This window comes from Lissotriton helveticus, chromosome 8 (genome assembly GCF_964261635.1).
Source record: "Lissotriton helveticus chromosome 8, aLisHel1.1, whole genome shotgun sequence".
NCBI lineage: Eukaryota > Metazoa > Chordata > Amphibia > Caudata > Salamandridae > Lissotriton > Lissotriton helveticus.
In genome coordinates this window covers 104264106-104285553 of record NC_136069.1, presented here as the reverse complement: position 1 = coordinate 104285553, position 21448 = coordinate 104264106, and the positions used below count along the sequence as shown (strand labels likewise).

Below are 21448 nucleotides of genomic sequence, written 5' to 3'. Positions count from 1 at the left end.
ATGAAAAAAATGCAGCACAGCCAAGCTCAACAGCATAGATCGAGAGGAATTCACAAACTGGCAGTTTCGGACATTTCATTCAGACCAGAGTTGGATGTATCGAATTTCAATATTAGGTACGCCTCTTTCTGGGAAAGGCGATGATCAGGGTCACCAATGCCACCCCTGATAACGGCTAGAACAGTCCATCTTATGTCATGGCAGGAGTGTTTTTGTTGCAGGAAATGAGAGACCAGAGGTGCTGTCATATTTTTGTTGTTGATCCTTGACCGATGTTGAATAATTCTTTGGCGGACCTCCTGCGTGGTTTTGCCGATGTACAGCTTCTTGCACGGACATTGTATGGCATACACAGTGTACTTGGTCTTACAGTTCGTGTGTTCATTGTGACGCCAAAACTTGTTACCATCCGTGAACAATGAGCCTTCTATTGTGAGATCGCAGACGGAACATGTCCCGCATTTGCGGTGCCCTTTGACTGGATTGGTTCCAAAAATCGTACTTTGAGAGTCCCTTTTTGGAGGTGGTCTGGTAGATGTAATCATTTCACCAATACTCCTGTTCTTTTTAAGAGCAAAAAGGGGGGCACCTATGTCTGGAAGAATTTCCTGCACCAAATGCCAGCTTTTTTTGATGATATTTTGGAGTTGGTTGGTGTGAGGGCCAAAGGTGGATACACATACCATCCTCTCAGTCGCTAGTCTTGGTCTCTTCTCAAGAAGATGTTCCCTGGGTGTCCATCTCGCTCTCTTCATAGAGTGCTTCAAAAGTTTATGAGGGTAACCTCTTTCTTGTAGCTTGGAGGTCAGTCCTTGTCCATGCAACTCAAACTGCTGGATAGTTGAACAATTCCGTCTTACCCGGAGGTACTGTCCATAAGGGAGGTTATCCCTTAAACTCCGCGGGTGGTAGCTCTTATAATGCAGTGCATTATTCTTGTCCGTTTTTTTCTGATATAATGAACATGACAGCACATCATCTCTGACTGATATTTCGACATCCAGGAATGGAAGGGATCTTTCATGATAGTTCAATGCGGCGCATCAGTGGTGGCGCATGGGTGGGCAGATGCATCGCAACTCTTCTGGCACACCTCTGCTGATTAGCAGAGATGCGCCAGAAGTAGTAAATCTGCCCCTAGGTATTTATGTAGCACTTAATACCATCATGTAGCTGGTTTATAGGTATCCCCGAGTTTTTATAAATATGGAAAGTGAGACACAGTACCCTAAAGTTGGTTTTTTGCCTAGGACCAACCAGTGCGGTCTAGGGTCTGAATTGGCTCAGGTTTAGGGACTGGCTGGGTGAGTGGGCTTGGAGCGCTGGCTATGAGCTCAGTCTGGAGTCTGGGCTGGTCGTGGGGCCCGCATTGCGCATGACAGGTCTGAGTTCCGGGCAGGGCTGGTCTGTGTCTCTCCTCTAGGCTTGGGCTCGGATATAACCTGGGTTTAGCTGAGATGGCACGGAAAGGTGACTGGGCTAGCAGTTAGGCAGTGGTCTAGACTGAAGTCCATTAGACAATGGTCTTTGTATTGTTCTGCCTATGGTTGGACCAGAATGGACAATGCACAAGTTTGGACTCCATACTGGGCTACGCTCAAGGCATACATACATAGATGACATTTTAGTAATCTGGAGAGGTTCATGGGAGGAGGCAACATTTTGTAACTTATGGGTCAATAACTTGAACCATTTCTGAAGTTCACAATGAGCATAAGTCAATCAGAGATATCCTTTTAGACCTGAAGATCTACCCAGGAGGAGGGACCCCAAAAGGAGAGTTGTTTTCCGCTAGAAGAGTTTCCACCCTCGCTCCTTGAGGGAGGGACTACCTATTGTGCAACGTTTGAGACTGAGACGTGAAATATTGAGCGATGAACTCAGAAACAAATATTACCCAGAAAAGATTATCAGGACAGCAAAGAAGAGGGCTAGTAATAACAGATTACTTCCATATTTCACCATACTAATTCACCACTAATCCTTTATGGGCTTCCGTAGTAGCGTGCTTCAACACCCCATCATGGGCGTCATATAAATACAAACCTTTTTTCCTCCTCTATCCTTCTGCTATCATTCCAATCCAAAATAACTGACTAACCTATCTACCACTTAAAATGTACTTGCATGTTTCACTATACTAATTCAATACTAATCCTCTGTGGGTCCCAGGGTAGTGTGCTACTTGCTGAAAAAGCGATTTGACGCCTCGTCAGGGGTAGTAAGCGCTACATAAATGCAATTGCAATACAATACAAATTACAACAAAAGGGAGGCGCTGTTGACGACAAATGAGAAGCCACCTTTGACAAGACCTATTTGGGTTAGAACATACTGCCCCAGTTCAAATAAACTGAAGAAACTGATCAAGAAAACATTGGCATATTCTGACTTTGGGTACACTTAAAATAGAAAGACTGATGTTCTCTTTTCAAAGGGGTCAGAATTTACAAGACAACCAGATCCATAGACACCCAAAGAAACAGACACCGGTCCAGTTTTACTCTGCTGAACCCTACCAGCCCCATAGGGCCATCAACTGTGTGGCAATTGCAGGGTGTGCCGGTTCACCAAGAAATGTAAATCATTGGATTTGGGATCCAGACAACGCGGGAACCGAAGAACCTTGCTAATTGCAATTCTTGCAATGTCGTTTATGTGCTAAAATGCACATGCAGACTACTATACGTAAGTATGACAACTAGAAAAATAAGAATACGAATCAATGAACACAGGAGCACAATAAGATGCAAAAAGATATCACTAGATAACAAGGCATTATGTTAAAAAACAACACACTAAAGATAACTTAGAATGGTACATTATAGAAAGATTAGAATCCTTTAAAGAAATGTGGTACCAGCCCTTTGAAATATGAACAACGATGGATATATAGACTTAGAACAGACACACATGGGCTGAATGACGATATACCTTGGCTACTATTAGGAAGACAGTAAGAACATGATTGTCCAAATATTGGATGGATCCCAAGACCCAATTAGCCACCTGTCTTCATCACAGCAGAACATCCTGGGTTCAGGAGTTTGCCTTGGTGTGGGTATAATGGCACTTAAATATATTTAATCAGTTACGGAATACAGGACTTGGTATTATGAATCTAAGAGATAGACTCGTACCGCAGATCTTGTGCAATCATCAGTCCTGTTTAACCAACATATTGCGAGACTTTGCTTTAGTAATACCACTAACAAGGTTCTTTCTCACTCTTTTTATATCAGTTACCATGGGGTACTAGGTGTTTTTGCAGTCCTCAGAGAGCCATTGTAGCATTAAAATGCATGGGGGAAACCCCTTCCAGTTGGAGGATGAGCTATAGACCCTCATGACGTCATTGTCTGCACACAGATGCACCACAAAAGAAATCACTGTTCTTTCACTAATTTAGTGCACTAGCACCACATCATACTGTTTCTGGTGTCCCGCTCACCCCTCACACAGTGCCAGGGAAAATCCAAAGTGGATGTCACACAGAAAAGGAATGATTCTTATCCTAGTACAGGATGTGAAAGCACACGACAAGCAGTAGGAGGCTATATGTGTGCAGAAGTGAGCTTCTGGAATGTCTCACCTGTTGAATACTACCATTTAAAGATCTAAATGCTGTGGCATAGTGCATGAAACTGGGATAAAAATGTATGTATGTATGGCTGTCCTGATGAAGACCTCGCTCGAACCGCCACCCTACATGAGAGATCGAAACTCAACACGTCAAGCAAAGCATCCTCAAGTATTTTGCTAGGGATTTTTGCTCAAAAGACAGAGTCAAGTCTCCGAGGAATACCTGTCCCACCCAAGTTATAAGGGTGAAACAGGTCCTTAGTTGCTTGTATTCTTGATCAGGGAGGACCTGGCTTGGCAATTCGGGCTGGACTGTTCCCAAGAGGAGCAGAGTCAAGGCTGATTTGCATATTGCTGGTCCAAACTGAGGTGGTATGGTGGGCAAAAAAGATGATGTAATTGGATGCGGCCCAAGCGATTGCCATTGGTTGAGATTGATTCAAGCATTCCCTCCATCTCCTTGTTGTTGTTGCAATCAACACTCTTGTGTGCACGTTATTGGCCCATCAGTGTGGCGTGCACAGATATATAGTAGAAATACCTTTGCTTGCAATCTATTGGTCTCTATGTGCCCCTAGCTAAAAATCAGATCCCCTATTGTGCATAGAAGTGATAGTTGTAAGTTTACCTATATCTACTCCTCTAGGGTTCACCTTTTGGGAGTTCGAAGAGTGGTGTTCCCATTATTTTATATCAATGCTATTGTGCTGATATCTTTGACCTATGCTGAGTCAGCTTTAAACTGCATGCATAAGTTATGAAATATGATGCGATTGTACCAGTCATTGGATTGGATGAAAGTGATCGTGGGGTTTGTAGTTCTGATAGGCCATCTACTCTGCATTTAGTTAAGCCAGAGCTGTCTTAGGGCTTGTAGTCCTAAGAGCGGGATAACTTATTGGCTGCTCAATATTATTCGTCCAAAACTTGAATTTCAATATGGCGTTGATGTTTTTCTCTTGCAAGATGCAATGGAGTTTTGAGCGGTTAAATATCATCTTGCATGGTTTCCCCATTCTATTTTTGTTTCACAATTCTTTATTGAGAAATCAGAATAAAACAGTGTAAAGGGGAGGGCGGAATTAGATATATAAGTATGAAGTACTCATTCTAGTACCTATTACTCCAACTCAACTATTGTACAAGTTAACCTGTTGAGTGATGTCTTTGTCATCAAAGATTAATGGTTGAATATTGTCCCAATTAATGTATATGTGTTTATGCTATGTGGTGTTAGGAACATAAGCGTTTAGTAATTGTTTTAGTTGGTCAGATTAGTCACTGGGTTTCATGACCCTGTTAGGACCCATACAACCGTCTAGTGTCTTCTCCTATCCATTGTGTGGGTTAATTGAGTCCACACTGTGTCATCTGTGCGACTTGTTTTGAGGTTTCAAACAATACATCTATTGTTGTTTGTAATACAACACTCTGGGAGATGTGTTCGGACCACATGTTCTTATCTTTTCAGTAATTTAAGGTAATTCTCCGTAAGTTATATGTCAAAATAATGTTTCGTAAATTTCGCGTTTGTTTTCCTGCTATTAATTGTGCTCCTGTGTTCGTTTATTCTTAACCTCACTTTCCTGGTCATCATAGCCAAGTACTTTAAATTGCAAGGGCATACAATGATATAGAGTACATTGTCTAAATTGCATTTGGTATGCATTGTAATCTCAAGGGAACAAGGTCAGTTTAGGTGGTTCTTTCAGTAAAATGACACACTTTACAATTCCCACTGGGGGAGTGTCTCACAACCCGTGGGACCGTAGTGGTCTAGTTTGTGTTTCTTGTTGCCTGGGGTTTGATCTTATGTTTATAATCATGCCTCGGAATAATATTCCTCGTTTAAATGAGAACATAGGTTTCTCAAATTGTAGTGTTCCTGTAGTGTAGTGTAGTGGAACTCTTCCAGTGTTTTGTTACAATTGTTTTCAGGTCAGTAGAGCAAACTCCATACGTTGTGATGCAACAAGGTCATCCTCTTTTTTTGCCATATCTTTGTAAAAGCGAGTGGTGGGGTTGTTAAATGTATGTGATATTGTGTGGCTTTTATGTGGCCTCACATTGTGTCACCCACACTGTTTTTGTGCCAGGTTGTGGTCGCAGAGATAGACCTGATATACATTCCAACACCCTTCTTTTTAATTGCAGATTGAATTCACCTCCCCTGATGAAGGGCTCAGTCCCGAAATGCATAGGGATGGGACACACAATATTTGATACAGTCAACATGTATGATTGAAATACAATTTGACGAACAAAGATTGGACTTTTGTTTTTAAAAAAAATTGAATGTTATAATTGTGAATCAACAATTAAGGATTACGCATGGAATGCTAATCAATGAACTTGATAAAAAACACATATAAAGACTTGTGGTTTTCATTTCACGAAAATACAAAGAAGTACAGAGTTACTAAGAAGAATACGCTCTAAAAGGAGTGCTGGCTGGGCACAGTGTTATTGAGTTAACAGTGTACTTTTGGGAGTTGTTAAATGCCCATCTTTCTAGCTTGGTTGACAAATCTAAAGGAGTACCCAACGTTTGTTTATGACTATTTGTCAACAAGTATCCCAAAATACAATTTTGGAAACGTATATATTGCAGGAGGTTGTTCCTATCTGTTGGTTTGTAGAACACTTTGCATTTCAAAATGTTTTAATGTGTCGAGATCAGAAGACCTAAGAAGGATATTTCTCTACATCTCATGTTCACTGTAAAGTAAAAAAACGTTTATTACAGGCCTTGAGCCAAGTTGTAACCGACTATGCTCCTTCTTCCTTGCCCTTCCATATAATAAGGATGTCATCTATATAGCATTTCCAGTTACAACAGAAAGAGATCTCATTGATCTATCTGTTTCCCTTCGAATTTATGTACGTACAAGCATGCAATACTTGGGGCAAATGTGCTGCTAAATCAAAGGTTCATGAATATATAAGAAAGAACTCCTTCTCAAATTGGAATAACTGCTAGTCAAGGCCATATGCATGCAGTCATTAAAAGGTTCATAGGAGCTTTGGATTCCAATTGTTTCTCTGTAAAAAGGTGGCCTGTTACTCTGGAGGTTCCTCCTGGGAATCCGAAGGTATTTGTAGCAACAGGATCCTCGTTTTTATTCAGAACAAATATTATCTTGCGCTCCCGCAATTGGTTGAGACTCTTGAGGGGCCAGAGTTACAATGATACCAGGCAATGCAGCGCGGCACCCAAAGAAGCTGCGTTGCGTGACAAGGAGAGAGCAGGAGAGCACCATGTCTACAGACATATTGCACTCTCCACCACTCTACCTAGCACCAAGCAGAATTTCGTTGATGAGTGGAGAAGTGTGGCTCAGGGGTTAGAGGCAGCAGACCTGGAAGCTGAGATCGGTCCTGGACCAGGGTTCAATTCCCCGCCTCGGTGGGTCTTGGGCTAAAAATTCCACGGACTCGATAATTCTCGCCCCGGTGCCTACTCGACTCACGGGTTCACACTCTGCGACTCTGGGCAATAGCTTGCTTAATCTCCACTACGGCCCCTCGCAGCGGGATGCCTGGCTTTCACCTTGTGGATACCCTGCCGGGGTTATCTCACAGGGGAATACCAGGACGGGTTCCCTAAGCAAGCACCGTGAGACCCCTTTGCGGGGGTGATACGTGCGCTATATAAGTAACCACGTTTACGTTTACCACACACACCTTTGCTCCATTGTGTAAGGGTGTGCGTTAGTCTAGCATAGGTTTGCGCTGGAAGGGTTCCCCAGTGCAGCACAAATGCAGTCGGAAAAGAAAGGAGAAATGAAAACATTTCTCCTTTTAACGCCTGCTTTCAAGTGGCATTAGTTTTTAAAGCAAAACTCAGTCTACTATTATTTGTAGATAAGGTTTTCCGCTAAAAAGCATGGGCGGTTGCATGAGAACATCCATATACCACCCATGTGACGCCTCTTGACCCATAATGAAGCATGCAACAAAGTTGGTATTCCTTCCCAATGTCTAAGGATACCCAGATATACTAATACGACCCAAAAGTAATGACCTTACCATGTGGGACCTACGTACCATATGGTGTTTATGGTTTAAGGCTTTGAGGCTGTACATAGGGACATTTCCTCTCACTCTGCCCTTGGTGTATAACATACTCTGAAGAACACCACCCCTTCCACAGGCCTCAGTAGTGTTTAAGACACAATTTTAGAATTGAAACATTTTCAGTATTATTCAAATAATGTTGTTACTCATTTATCATAAACAGCTAACAAACATTGGACTAAGCCAAACAGCCTGGCTGGTTTTAGTTGTATGTCAGTTTGTGTATATATTGGATGCAATTAATAGAAAGCTTAGAGGAACCAACATATGGGACAGGTGGCACACTATGGGAATCTCAGAAATGTTGTTTACATGTTTAAACCATGCAGTTAATTACGTAGGTCACGCCCATATTAGAGAACCCCCCCCAGGCTTTTTGTGTCCCACTTAAAGCCCTGCCTTTCGTAATGTAACTATGGGTAAACAAGACCACAGGATCTGCAGAATCTTCTTCCTGATTTAGTTTTGTATAAGCATTGGACTTTAACTTTTCAATGTTATATCTACTTTATCTGCAATCCAGTCATGCAGTAAATTGTTAATTTGCATGATGCAATAATGATGTTTGACGAGAGGGTTAGCAATTATTTAAATTTTAGAGGGCCTTATTACCTATTAAAGCACAAAACTATCATTTTAAACACATGATCTGCCTGCTTCCTGCTCATTTAGAAGTTTACTCCTATATATAGTATTGTGTTGCAACATTTATATAGCAGATACAAGCCCTGTGTGGGGCACTGAAGCACTTGCTTCCATGGGCATCAAGCTAGACTGTGTAGGGTGTGTGGTTCAATGGGTGTTGTCTTTGTTTTTTTGGTCTATGTGGGAAATATTTCTATGTTGTGCATGATGACCACCAAGGGGTTATTGTTGTGTTTTGGGACAGAGTACTTAGCAGTGTGGTGGAAGAAGAGCTGTAAGGACAGGCCCACAATTTATGGCTTTCAGTAAGCTGGCAGTTTTGAGCAGCTCTGCTGGGCCCTTTACAGCATGTTTTAATGACCATAGTCTACTTAGCTGGTTACTGCACATGGTGGCCCACCCTGATATTTTGTTCCAGATGTTTTCCCCTGAGCACGTACAGTTGGAGCGAGAGACGGTGATACCTGTGGGATGAGCTTTGTAACTATCATCCCATGTCTGAATCTCACTGTGAGATGAAACGAGCTGGTCATAGTGTGCAGCTAGGACCGGCAGAGGTGGAGCACATTAGAGCCCTCCGGTTGGCCAGCAGTATGTGACAAATCTTTTAAGTTATTCCATGCCCGTTCCGTTGGCGATGGATAGTACAGTACTGGGTGATGGACAAGACCCGTAGCAGATATGTCTTATGTGAGTGTACAATGATTATACTATAGTTGGCTGCCAACTGCTAAGCGCTATGGTATTGGTATTAATATGGAGCAGAAGGGCTATACATAAATTGACATTTCTATAGAATACCCAGACTAACCACAGGTCAACCCTTTGTAGCTTCCCTGTATATAGAAAATAATGTGCTGGATGGTTTATTGGATCTGTGTGTTATTACATGTAGACTGAATGTGAATGTGTGATTATCTTTCAGGTTTCAAGCCCAGGATTGTGATATGATGTAGTTATCCTGGAAATGATTGTGTTTCCAATAGTCTTCTTAAGTGTATATGTTACTGGATGCTTCACATATTGGCTGGTAGCAAGTTCTAGAGCTGGGCGGCTTGTTCTGAGAAAGCATTTCTTTTGGTAAGGTGGTATGATCATTTGTGGTGCAAGTCTAATGCGCAGTGTTCCATTTGGTTTGTATTTCTTAAATTTAACGTATACATCAAGCGGTCCTTTTCCTTAGGAAGCTCTATGGACAATGCAGAGCTCCTTGAACATTGCCCTTCTAGCTATAGGTATCCAGTGGAGTGATTGCAGGACTGGAGTAATGTGATCCTTGGGGTGAAGATGGAGGATTCTTGTAGCAGCATTTCAGGTCAGGTGTATTTTGCATGTGATGAACCTGGATGTGCCGAGGTATAGGCTGATGGTATAGTCAAGGTCAGAGATTATAACAGTAAGAATGGGCTTTGTTGGTAACAAAGGTATGGGAAGATGGAACGCAGTATTTTCATTCTGTATAAAGCACTCTGGGATGCTGCTGATATGTAGTATCAAGGATAGGTCTTAGTCCATGCTTACCCCATGGATTCTGATTTCTCGTTGTTGGAGAGGCCTCTAGTTCCTTAGCCTGTATGGTCGCATGTTTGTACTTTTGCCACTGTCCACAGGAAATGCTTTCTGTTTTTGTGGTGTTGAGCTTTAGGTGGTTACTCACCATCCATGTGTTTATAGCAAGAAGGCAGCCATTACGACTAGAGGTCTTCTGGGCCATCCATTTTTAGACTGATTTATTGGTCATCTGCATAGTTGTAACACATGAGGTTGACTGATTTAGTCAGCTTTGATAAGGGTGTTAGGAAGCTGTTGAATAACAGAGGGGATATGATGGGTCTTTGAGGGATGCCACAGAGTTGTCTATGAGAAGCTAATGTGAGAGGTGGAAGGTAAACTGCAGTTTGTTTCTGAGGTATGAAGCAATCTATTTTAGGAGTTTTAAGCACAGCTTTAAATATAGCCCTGATTCTGGCCCTATATCTATTCTTTAAAGTTCATTGTCCTTGTTTAGGGACCACTGTGTTTAAAACTCATAACTACCCAAGGTCCCTGACCAATCAAATTTGGTTCCCTTGTCCTTTATAAACATGGCAATCTATTTTAGAGAATTTTCACATATCCCGAGATGATTAAGCTTTGTTAGTGGAGTGTGGTGGTGGACAGCGTCAAATGCATTTGATAAATCCAGAAGCAATTGGTTGTGAACTCCATTCTTGTTCATTATGAGCATGAGGTCACCTCAAATGGATATGATGGTTGACTTTGTGGCTCTACCTGGTCTAAAGCTGGACTGTTGGTGTAACATTAGGTCATTTTCTTCTGTAAATTTTGAAAGTTGAGTAAACACTGCCCTTTCAAATATTTTTCCTAAAATGATCAATTAAATATAGGCCTGTAGTTTAATGAGTCGAGTTTTTTTTTTCTTTTTTTGAAGAGTGGTCTAATGTAGAAGGGTTTCAGCTCTGGTTTGAGGAACTTCTTGAGCAAGCATGTCTTTTACAATGAAAACAAAATTGTGTACCAAAAGCTTCCTATTTTTAGATTTTAAAAGGAATTAAGCGACAGAAAAGAGGGATAATAAGACAAACAAAATGTAGAAAAGCAAGGATTTGCCTAGCGGGGGGATGGGCAGGGGGTTCTCTCAAACCTTTTTTTAGTCCTTTAAATCAATTATAGGCAATAAATAAAAAACCCATACTTTGCTTCATTTTTTTTAAACAGCTTCTAATCTGTATTAGCATTTAGCAATACAATGAAATCTGCTATTATTTTATTTATTTATAGTTTTGTATAGTGCATACATGACCCATGGGTATCAGAGTGCTTCACAGTTATATGCCGTTAGTCGTTTAAAATACAACATGTATAGCAGTAATAATATACATATGTTTCTGTGCGTACCATTTCGTATCAGTTACAACAAAAACAAGATTAGGTTCATTTTGGAGTACAACAGGTATCACAGTAATATTATACATATGGTTCCGATGTGTACCTTTCGTATTTGTTACAACAAAATCACGCGGTCCATTCATTGTAGAAATGTACCACCTGACATGCCTTCGTAGCTAACTGGTGGGTTTATCCTTACATACGTTATTGTCCTGTTGAGGTAAACACCTATATCAGAGCTATATGGCATAATTCTTAGATGTTTGTAGATGGCAGTTTTGGTGTCCTTGTGATCTTTCTTGTTTAGGATGTATCCATATCTGTTTTGGCGATCTTGTGATCTTTCTTGTGTAGGATGTATCCATATCTGTTTTGGCGGTCTTGTGATCTTTCTTGTTTAGGATGTATCCATATCTGTTTTGGCGGTCTTGTGATCTCTCTTGTGTAGGATGTATCCATATCTGTTTTGGCGGTCTTGTGATCTCTCTTGTGTAGGATGTATCCATATCTGTTTTGGCGGTCTTGTGATCTCTCTTGTGTAGGATGTATCCATATCTGTTTTGGCGGTCTTGTGATCTCTCTTGTGTAGGATGTATCCATATCTGTTTTGGCGGTCTTGTGATCTCTCTTGTGTAGGATGTATCCATATCTGTTTTGGCGGTCTTGGGATCTCTCTTGTGTAGGATGTATCCATATCTGTTTTGGTGGTCTTGTGATCTTTCTTGTGTAGGATGTATCCATATCTGACAGGATTATGCAGCGCATAGTAATTAACCATTCTGCAGATGATGATCAATCGTTGTTTAGGGTAGGAATTTATGCTCATGTCCTGTATCCAGCTTCAGAGAAAATGCATCAAATTCAATAGCTCCTATACTAGCAACATGGTGTTCAGGTCAGGGTTACTTTGACGTAAGAATGGTAGCAGTTAGCAGTCTAGTTGTTTATTAGACCTCGGTGGTAAAGCTAGAACAGTGATGAATCAACAGAAAGGCTGCTGCTCCTATTGGAAATACATGTTTCCCTCAGCATGCCAGTTAGTTTCTGAGATAACTGAGAAAATACATTTGTGAGTTTACAGAAAGCGAGACTTTTATTCAGCTTTTAGGTCTGACAAATATTTGTCATGAAAAAAAACATTAGAAAAAATGGTAGTTACTTTAGATTCCAGGAGTGGAATAACATGTTAGACACTGACTTACTTTCCGTAATCAGGGCCAAAACAGTTCTTTGAACTTTTAACCTTAATTGCATGCATTTTCAAAGCAATATGGGGTAATCCATCAGAGCCCAAACTACTGTAATTAGCACAGCTTCTACCGCAGGGCTGGTGCTTGCGCTGGCGCCTGTGGCCGCCCCGCTGGCTACAATCCTTGTTGAGACCAAATGTGCCTATACTGACCCGAGCCCTAAATAACCACCTTTACCCTCCTTCTTTTTCAGAAACAGAGGAGGAGAGGAAAAGGAAATGACGGCATTTACCAGGTAAGGCTCAGTTACCTTTGGCCTTTTGGGCGGGGGGACGTCCTGCCACCTTACTCTTGCTCAGTTTAAAAGTGTGTTAATGTATAAGCATGCCTGACCTTCAGCACCACAGGCTGTCCTTACAAGTACCCTGTATAATTCAGATATGTATTGTATTGTAATTGCATTATGTGCCCAGAGGTCATTCATTATGTTTTGTGTGTAGTTGATCAAACCTGTATTCCCCCAGATACATTTCAGCAAGTCAAACATTCCAATATTTACTATGAGAAAACGTCTGGAAAATACTGGGACATGATAATTTTGGTATAGACAGACCCAAAATCTTCATCTTATGCCTCTTTTTGCAGGCAAAGTTTCTAAGAGGCGATAATTATCACACCTGATGAATTCCAAGCACACACCTATTTGTTAAAGTTTATTGTGTATGATATTTAACGCAGAAGGGTCCAGGCTACTCAATGCTCTAGCGGTGAAGACCCCCTGAACGGTCTTCTAATTGATCACTCATCTGACAAGGAGAAGTCTTCTGTTCAACCTCTGTCAGTATTGTAAACAAACCCCTAATGCAGTTGCAGGGACATAGCCATGGGTTGTGTCGCAGGTGCAGTTGCACCTGGATCCCCTGCGGTAGGGTGAGACCAACTGGGCTCAAATTATGGCTGTGTTTTACTACCCATATAGCGACTCACAACAACATTGTCCTTGCTTTTATTAGGGTCCTAACTACTCTTGGTTGACGACTGGACAGCTGACCGCCTCTTGCTTGGCGCACACCTCTTCCTAGCAGGTTGACTCCGGTGCGACATCAATTCCTTTTTTCATTTGTTAGCTCTTTAACGTATTAGGTATCTCATTTCGGTCATTTTATAGGGTGTGCTGGACTGGGAATCTCTGGAATTCAGAAGTAAAGCACTTTTCATCCAGACCCCTGCTGAGCAGACTCTTAATGTTGGCATACTCATGTGTTTGGCATTGCAGGTCATGCCCAGGGCTTCTTTCAGAAGAAATGGGGATCAGTCATTAGCCTTGGTGTGGTATAAATCTGGCGAGGACCATCTTGGGAAAGAGTGAGCCTTTTCTGCCATCAACCCCTAAACAGACCAACTTCTCTGCTTTTGCAGCTAAACCTTCATTACTTGCCAGAACCAGTTTGGGGAGGGTGGTCACGGGGTAGACATGGGCTACTTGTCCTCAACCATAGGGACTGACGTCATTTGGCACTGGTGTTCCGAAGCTTGCCCTACTATGGCTCTCTAAACTAGGAAAACTACAACCCCTTCTACACTTCACACTCACGGTATTGAGGGCGAGCAGTCCCAGGCAGGGGGAGGGGTGTTCAAGGTCAACAACCCACCAACAGACAAAATATCAATGTCCAGCTCCCAGTGCTCATCTTCTCGAGAAAAAAATTGTGCATTAATCACACCGTTGCACTACATACTACACAATTCGAATGTTCATAGAGGTCAGCTACTCTAAATGCGATTGTCTCCAGGCACTACACCCACCCAGTTCCCTCTGCTACCCTGTCTTAGGTGCCCCTCCTCAACACTGGGTCCCACTTATAAAAGTCAGGAGTTACCATGAATCAAGCTCAGGAGCAGGATTCTGCCCACAGTCAAATGTTGGCTCACTCTTTTTAGTCTTATGAGGATGGATGGGATGGCGTGGTATTAGTAGCGGTGATCCCATGTATCTTGCACGGGCTGCAGCAAGTTAAAAGGTCTGCTGGGGTGCGTTGGGGACTCGGTGTGGGCTGCATCCGCCCTTGCACCCGCTCACCCTTGCTGCAACCAGTGTAGGTGCAGGCCAGTCTTCAGATATTGTAGTAACGCAGATGCACCTAGGCCCATGGCAGGTGCAGCACCATTTTGGCTGGCAGTATTCAGTTGTTGTGGGACCGATCGAACCGAAGGTAGGTGAAGCCCATGTATGGGACCACGGCAGACACAGTTGCAGCCCTTGTCCAGGTCTACGGCAATCAAGTAGTTGTATTACCGACTGGGCTGTCAATGAGCGAAGTGTTGTCATTGTGACCAGGAATGGCATGAGATACCAGGGGGGCGAAAGGACACACAGGGCCCCCTAGTTGGCTCTTGTGTAGTTGCCTCTCACTTGCCTCCGGGGCTGCTCTTCTCCAGGACAGTCTGTCCCCCTGTCAGGCCAGACAGAATCCCTCCTTCTCTCAGTAGACGGGGAGGCTTCTAGGAGCTTCAGTGCAGAAGCTCTGTACCTCCAGAAGAAAGTGCAGGCTTCAGATGACGTCCCTTCATTGCTGACAGACTGGATGACAGACACCAGCCCTGGTTATACGGCAGTCCTTTAAGTACTCTGCAGACATCCCAGGGGCAGATTTACAAGCCCCTTGCTCCACTTTTACACCGCTGTTGCGTCACTTTTGTGACGCAGCGGCGGCGCAAAAGACGCGCCATTCTGCTGGGTATTTACAACGTGACGCATCTGGGAGATGCGTCACGTTGTAAAGCCCTGCGCCAGAAGTAGGCGTTCCTGCGCAGGGGGGGGTTCCGGCGCAGGAACGCCTCCTAAAAGTGGCTGAGTGAAATCTACAAGATTTCACGGAGTCACTTTTAGGGCCTGCTGCGTCAAAACCCTGCGCCTGCCTGAAGCAGGCATAAGGCTTGACGCAGCATTAATTAGATAAGGCCCCCAGAGCATTGCTGGAGCTGCATCATGCTTGAAACGCAACTCCAGCAATGCGCCACCTTTACGGCAGCAGATGCGTCACGCATCTGTCCGTTTTTGCCCCATGGTGCGCCGCAATGTAAATGCGGCGCATCCATGGTGGCGGAGCCGCGGCGCACAATAACTGGCGCATCCCTGCTGCTGATAGGCAGGGATGCGCCAGTTATTGTAAATCTGCCCCCCAGTCCTTAGCCAAAAAGGATGTGAAATGAAGTAGGGAGGTTTGGGTCATACATAACTTCTAGTCAGAGGATGTGGATGCAAGTTCTCAAAGCGGTTCTTCTTTGAAATGCCTTCCTCAAGCGGCTCTCCCGGCACAGTCTTTGTGTAGAGTAATGTATCTCACAGCAGGTAGCACTGAGACTACCTCCAAGCTGAAGCACCCTCAAAAGAGGTATGCCCCTGGCTGCCATCACCCCAACCGAATCAGGGACACACCAAAGTGGAGGCCAAATCTAGAAAATGTCTTCACCACCCACAACAGTCTGCAATCCCACCCTACCCCAGTAAACAAGTGACCAGGGAGACGAATCGGCAGCTCCTTGATAACAAAACGCGGTGTGCAGTTTCCAAAGGTAGCTGTGTCTCCATCCTCCTCACTTCAGTGTCTGAATCTCCTCCCTCCAGCTACAGGAATGCAGGCGATACACTGACACGGTCTGGGAGCAAAGTCCTCACCCTCCATCTCGTGCTATGCCAGGGCAGGAGCATCCAAAATTGATCCATTGGACTTCAATACTCAGGCTCACTCATACACACAATGTATACCCATGCATGTGTTACACATGTACACATACCTGGCACACACAGGATATCAGCACAAAGATGTTGGCTAATATATATAATAGCATAACTTTACACAGGTGGGCCAGTAGGCCTCCAACTCCAGTGACACAGGTAAAAAAATGTCTGGTCACACCACTGGTTTCCTATTTAAAAAAATAAAGTATACTGCCAGTACCGCTTTATGTGCAGGATGAGGATTGTAGTTCACTGCCCACGAAGAGGGCACGCTTGGTGCAACCCTCCAGGCCACAAGTCAGATTCAAGACCTCACGTAGTGAGGGACCGGTATAGGCCTCTGTGCACATGCTTAGATTAGTGTGATGCCAGAGCCAAAATAAAAGTCAGGGCACCTGATCTATATTCAAGAAATGGCAAACCGGTGCAGGATAACATGCCTGCAAACAATCCAGGGAACATTTCCATCTCAACAATCTCACTGCACCTGATGCGGTGCGTCCATCGTTGTCAATGATGACTTCAAAATCTCATTGATTGGTTGACCGGGCTCTGTGCATCCAAAGATGACTGGGTAGTTTGATACGGGCATGGAACGTCCTGTCGCATGTCGCGCAGACATTGTTGGTGAGGTGTGGGTAGCTCTGGACTCATGCAGCTCACGCTTTCTTTGAGCCTCAAAAGTACGCCTCTCCTCGTAGTTTTGGAAGACTTTGCGAATGAGGCTGCGCCATGCTGGACGGTTCAGTGTGAGGACTTCCCAGGTGGCCGTGTTGATCTCAGGCACCTAGAATCCACGTAAACAATAGTGTTTTATTGCCTGCATTCCGACTCACTGACACAAGCTCAGAATTCTATGAAGGGGATAAATCTAAATTAACACGACCTTTATATTTACTCTCGTTTAAGAAGACTTCCGTATATCGCCTCTATAACCTGGTCACCATATCTACCTTAATTCAAACTGATTCTAGATGTATTTTGCTTTAACATTTCCTACTTATTTGCTCTAATTTAACATGGTCCCAGATGTGTTCTAATTTAAAATTGGCTCTAGAGCTAGTCAATTTTAATTGTATTTGCATTTGGACAGATGTCATTTGTATACAACTCTGACAAGGATTTTTTAAAAAGGAGAGACTCAAACAAAGACAAATTGAGGATGTTCATTGATTTATAAATACATTAAGCATATTTTAAATGCAAAGTCCTTTCTTTAAAAAGATTGAAGTGATGGGAGCAATGTAAACGGTTAATGGTAGCTTGCATCTTTTACCACTCCGTTTAAGTACCTTAATTCCAAGAAAATGTTCAGCCACTGTGCTTTCTTTCTCCTACTATTATGAAGTGTAAATGGATAAAGTTGTGTTTGTAGAATTGGGCTTACTCAAACTGATACCCTATGTCTATATCGATCTCCTAATGGATATTGATAGATTGGATCCTTAAAAGGGGGGGTCTTTCACAGAGCATAGGTACTTTCTTTCAGCTGAGTATGGGTTGAGTTGGTTTGGACTGTTCTTGACTTAAAGGTGGATCTGACCGATTTCGCATAGGCCTTAGTCGTATGATAGTCAATTTTCTGACAGATGTTTTATGTTCGCCCTATGGATTACAGGTCTCTGAATGGAAAAATAATGTTTTACAAATATTTGCAATGGGTTTAGTTCTAAGCAAAATTGTGTTGACCTGGTAAGATACTGGAGGTAAAGATTTGAGAAAGACCTGATACACCTGCCGTAAAGACCCACTGAAAACTCGGCCGAATGGAATGTTGGGAGCAATACAATAATTTGTGCCTACTTGCTTTTATGCAATCATAAAGAGTATAACTAAGAAAAACTTTACTTACCTCTGAGGAGTCCTACTTCAGTAGAACAAATTCAAAGAGAAGTAAGCACAGGGTGGTTGAATTTCCATATGTCTCTACAGTGCAGTTCCAATCGCTTCAGCAATCTCTCTGTCTCCGCAGGGACTCAGCGCAGCCACGAAGGACACCTACGATGCCCTCCAGATGCAGCCTCTGCCTCCTCGTTAACAGTAAATGCTATCGCTGCACTGAAGGTGCCGGGGAGAGACCAAGGAAGGAGATTACCATCAAGACGAACATCTGCAAGAATGAAGAGTGAATCCTGTGTTTGCCCTTGTGTACAAGCTCACACTTCTCTTTTCTAGGACCACCTAATTCTAATTTAGTGAACATTATTGCAACATCTTTGTGCTATGAACAGACCTTTCCTGCTGGAGATAGTTTAGCAAAAGATTCATTGTTAGTCTTTTGTTTTGGTAAATTCCAAATTTCTGTAAATACATATCACACACGATCCTAGTTATTACTCGTTACTGTAAGTGCTTACTCTTAAAACTAAGTGTAATTTCCACCTTTTTAGCGAAGGGTCTCTGTTCTGAATCAACTACTGCCTTTATTTTCTTCTCTGTGCAGCAGCATTGTTCAGAATTTCGTAGCAACAGCTCATCCTGAGATGTTTTGACTTGATGAAATGCCCGCTGAGCATCTGTAACCCCCACAAATAGCCCTGGGAGAAAAGGTCCAACCTAACATGGCCCTGTAAAGTACTTGTCCAGCTCGCACACGTGCAGCATTCTTCCAACCCTTTATGCTCTCATGCAAAATGTGTCCACCCCAGTGTGCACCCAGTGACCATCTGCCCATTCCCTACACAGACTTGCTCTGCATTTTAACGTATTAGCACCTGCTGATTAACATTTATCCAGACCTTAAATATTTGTTTTCTAGCAACCAGTACAGAAGCTGTATATGGCGACCATAACTTATGAAGCAAAACCAAAGAGGATTATGGACGGAGTGTTGAACATTGCAAGCACTCACCTCCAGTCAACTGATCTGGGTTGAATCCATCATCATTCTTTAGCTCACTCCGCCACCCCAGTTCAGATATGGCTATATGCAAATCAGTCTTACCCTGTGCCTCATGGGAACAGTCCAGCCCGAACTGCCAAACCATGTCTTCCCTGGACCAGAAACAAGCATCCTGGGACCGGTTTCTGGCTAATTAGCCAGGCTAGCTTGAATCCAGTGGCAAAGTGAGCAAGGGACCCACGTCTGGGCATACCCTGCCAACTTAGGGTGAACAAAGCGAAACCAAAGGGGATCCATAACCTATGCCCATGGTTTTTTACATCACTTTAACATAAACCAGCCCTGGAGTGGTTTTCCTTCCATTTGTTTGGTTTTCCTTCCATTTTTGGGGGGTTTTCTTCCATTTTGTGCCATTACGCCTGCCCCTGCTTCCGTTATGCAGGAAACCGAATACCACTAAAAAAATCAAAATCCTATGTAAACTTTGCATGCACTAAGCTCTCAAAGTCGTGTTCAAGTTTGAGCTCGTGCACCAAGTGGCCATTTCTGTGGTCCCCGCGGTGCTCCCTAAGACTGGTTCCCCCCTGGTACTTGTTACAACTGGAAGAGAGGAGTACCTTGGTTTCTCAAGGCTGACTCCACCTGCCTTCCCAGAGGTCTACAATCCTGTGCGAGAGCTGACATCCCAAAAGCCATCGGTTGGATCCCGTGAGCGTCCCACGTCCTCAGCAGTTCAGGGGTCTTATTTAGAACTCCTGTTTCTCTTTCATCTAGAGTTCAGAACTGGTTTTAATGATTTTTTTCTTTTGAATGATATTGTGCTTTGTGTTCAGTATTTTTAATGTGCAGTTACAACACGTCCTTGAATGGGACACGTTATTACTTACTTACTTTCAGAAATAATAAATTAATAGGTGTCTATCTCCTGTGCATTATTTTGTGTTCCCAGGCACCAGACTTGGCGTGTGTGTTATCCAGGATCTGCACCCGTAGGTTCTGCGGTCTTCCTTTCTTTCACTGCTTAGTTTGCATTCTTCATATAACGCTTTGGATATACATGCACGAAATAAACACGTTCATACAGGTGAGCAGGCGCTTGTTCTACTGGCAGAAGCCAGTAGACAAGGTATTCACTACCAGACACTCATTGCAGTGCAGACCTGCTTGTAGACACCTTGCCACCAGCTTGGAAGATTGCAGGGCATTTAATCAGGTCAGTCCAGAGACACCCTTTGCAGAGTGCCTTGATAGTCTTTTCGGAGTTTCACCCCTCAGTTGGTTTCCTCAGAACCATAACATGTTTCTAAATGTCCAGGGTTTTGTCAACATTTGACCAGTTCTGTTCCCTCCCAAAAATGTGATTTTTGATGTTACCAAGCAAACACTGCAGGTAATCAGAAACATTTTATTGTGTACAACTCTAAAACAACAAGCGTTGCCAAAAGGCCTTGCCTACGCAAAAGCTATTGGCTTTGACAAAATGTTTTTTGCAATGGTGTGCTCCAATTTGGCTGCTGTTCAGCATGGATAAAAGTTAGTGGCGCAGATTGAGAGTGGCGTGGAGTGAAATTGTGTGGCGTGGAGTGAAATTGTGTGTTGTGGATTAGCATTAAGTGGAGTAGATTGGCATAGTGAATCGTAGAGTGGGATGCCGTAAAGTGTAATAGAGTGTCGTAGAGTGGAGTAGAACAGAGTGTCGTAGAGTGGAGTAGAACAGAGTGTCGTAGAGTGGAGTAGAACAGAGTGGAGCGGCATAAAGTGTAGTAAAGTGGAGCAGTGTATAGCAAAGTGGCGTAGAGGGGCATAAAGTGGAGTAGAGATGAATGATGTTGATCGACGTGGAGTAGAATTTTGTAGAGTGGAGTATTGTAGAGTTCAGTAGAATGGAGTGTCGTCGAGTGGAGTGGCATGGATTGGAGTGACATAGATTGGAATTGTGTACAGTATTTCAGAAGTGGGGTAGAGTGGAGTTCATCGAAGTGGAGTTACTTAGAGTGGAGTAATGCAGAGGGGAGTTGTGGATTGGCATAGAGAGGAGTTGTGGATTGGCATAGAGAGGAGTTGTGGAGTGGCATAGAGTGGAGTAATGTTGTAGAGTGGAGTAGACTGGAATGGTGTAAAGTGTAATAGGTTGGATGTGCATAGAGCAGTGTAAAGTGGAGTGTTGTGGAGTGGTGTAAAGTATAATAGGTTGGAGGGGCATAGAGCAGTGTAAAGTAGATTGTTGTGGAGTGCTGTGAAGTGGAGTAGCTTGAAGAACAGTGTCGTGGAATACAGTGGAGTAGACAATTGAAGAGGGCAGTTGTATATAATGAAGTACAGTGTGGTGGAGTAGAGTGTTGTAAATGAAGTAGCGTATAGTGGAATAGAGTGTTGTATAGTAGATTGTTGTAGGGTGGAATGTTGTACAGTGAAGTAGACAGTCGTAGGGTAGAGAGTCGTAGAGTGGGGTGTAGTGGAGTGGAGAGGTGTACAGTTAAG

At 43.2% G+C, this 21448-nt stretch overlaps 1 protein-coding gene across 2 annotated transcripts in view; it reads left to right on the top strand.

Annotated features, from left to right (window-relative positions):
- CD247 (CD247 molecule) overlaps nt 1–19888 on the top strand; it is a 205949-nt gene extending 186061 nt beyond the window's left edge. For both annotated transcript variants that reach the window (XM_078656700.1, XM_078656699.1), the window contains exons 7-8: nt 12637–12678; nt 18098–19888. In XM_078656700.1, coding sequence (XP_078512826.1) covers nt 12637–12678; nt 18098–18163 — 108 coding nt within the window. In that variant the 3' untranslated portion in view covers nt 18164–19888. The remainder of the gene's footprint in view (nt 1–12636; nt 12679–18097) is intronic.
- The last annotated feature ends 1560 nt before the right edge of the window (nt 19889–21448 follow it).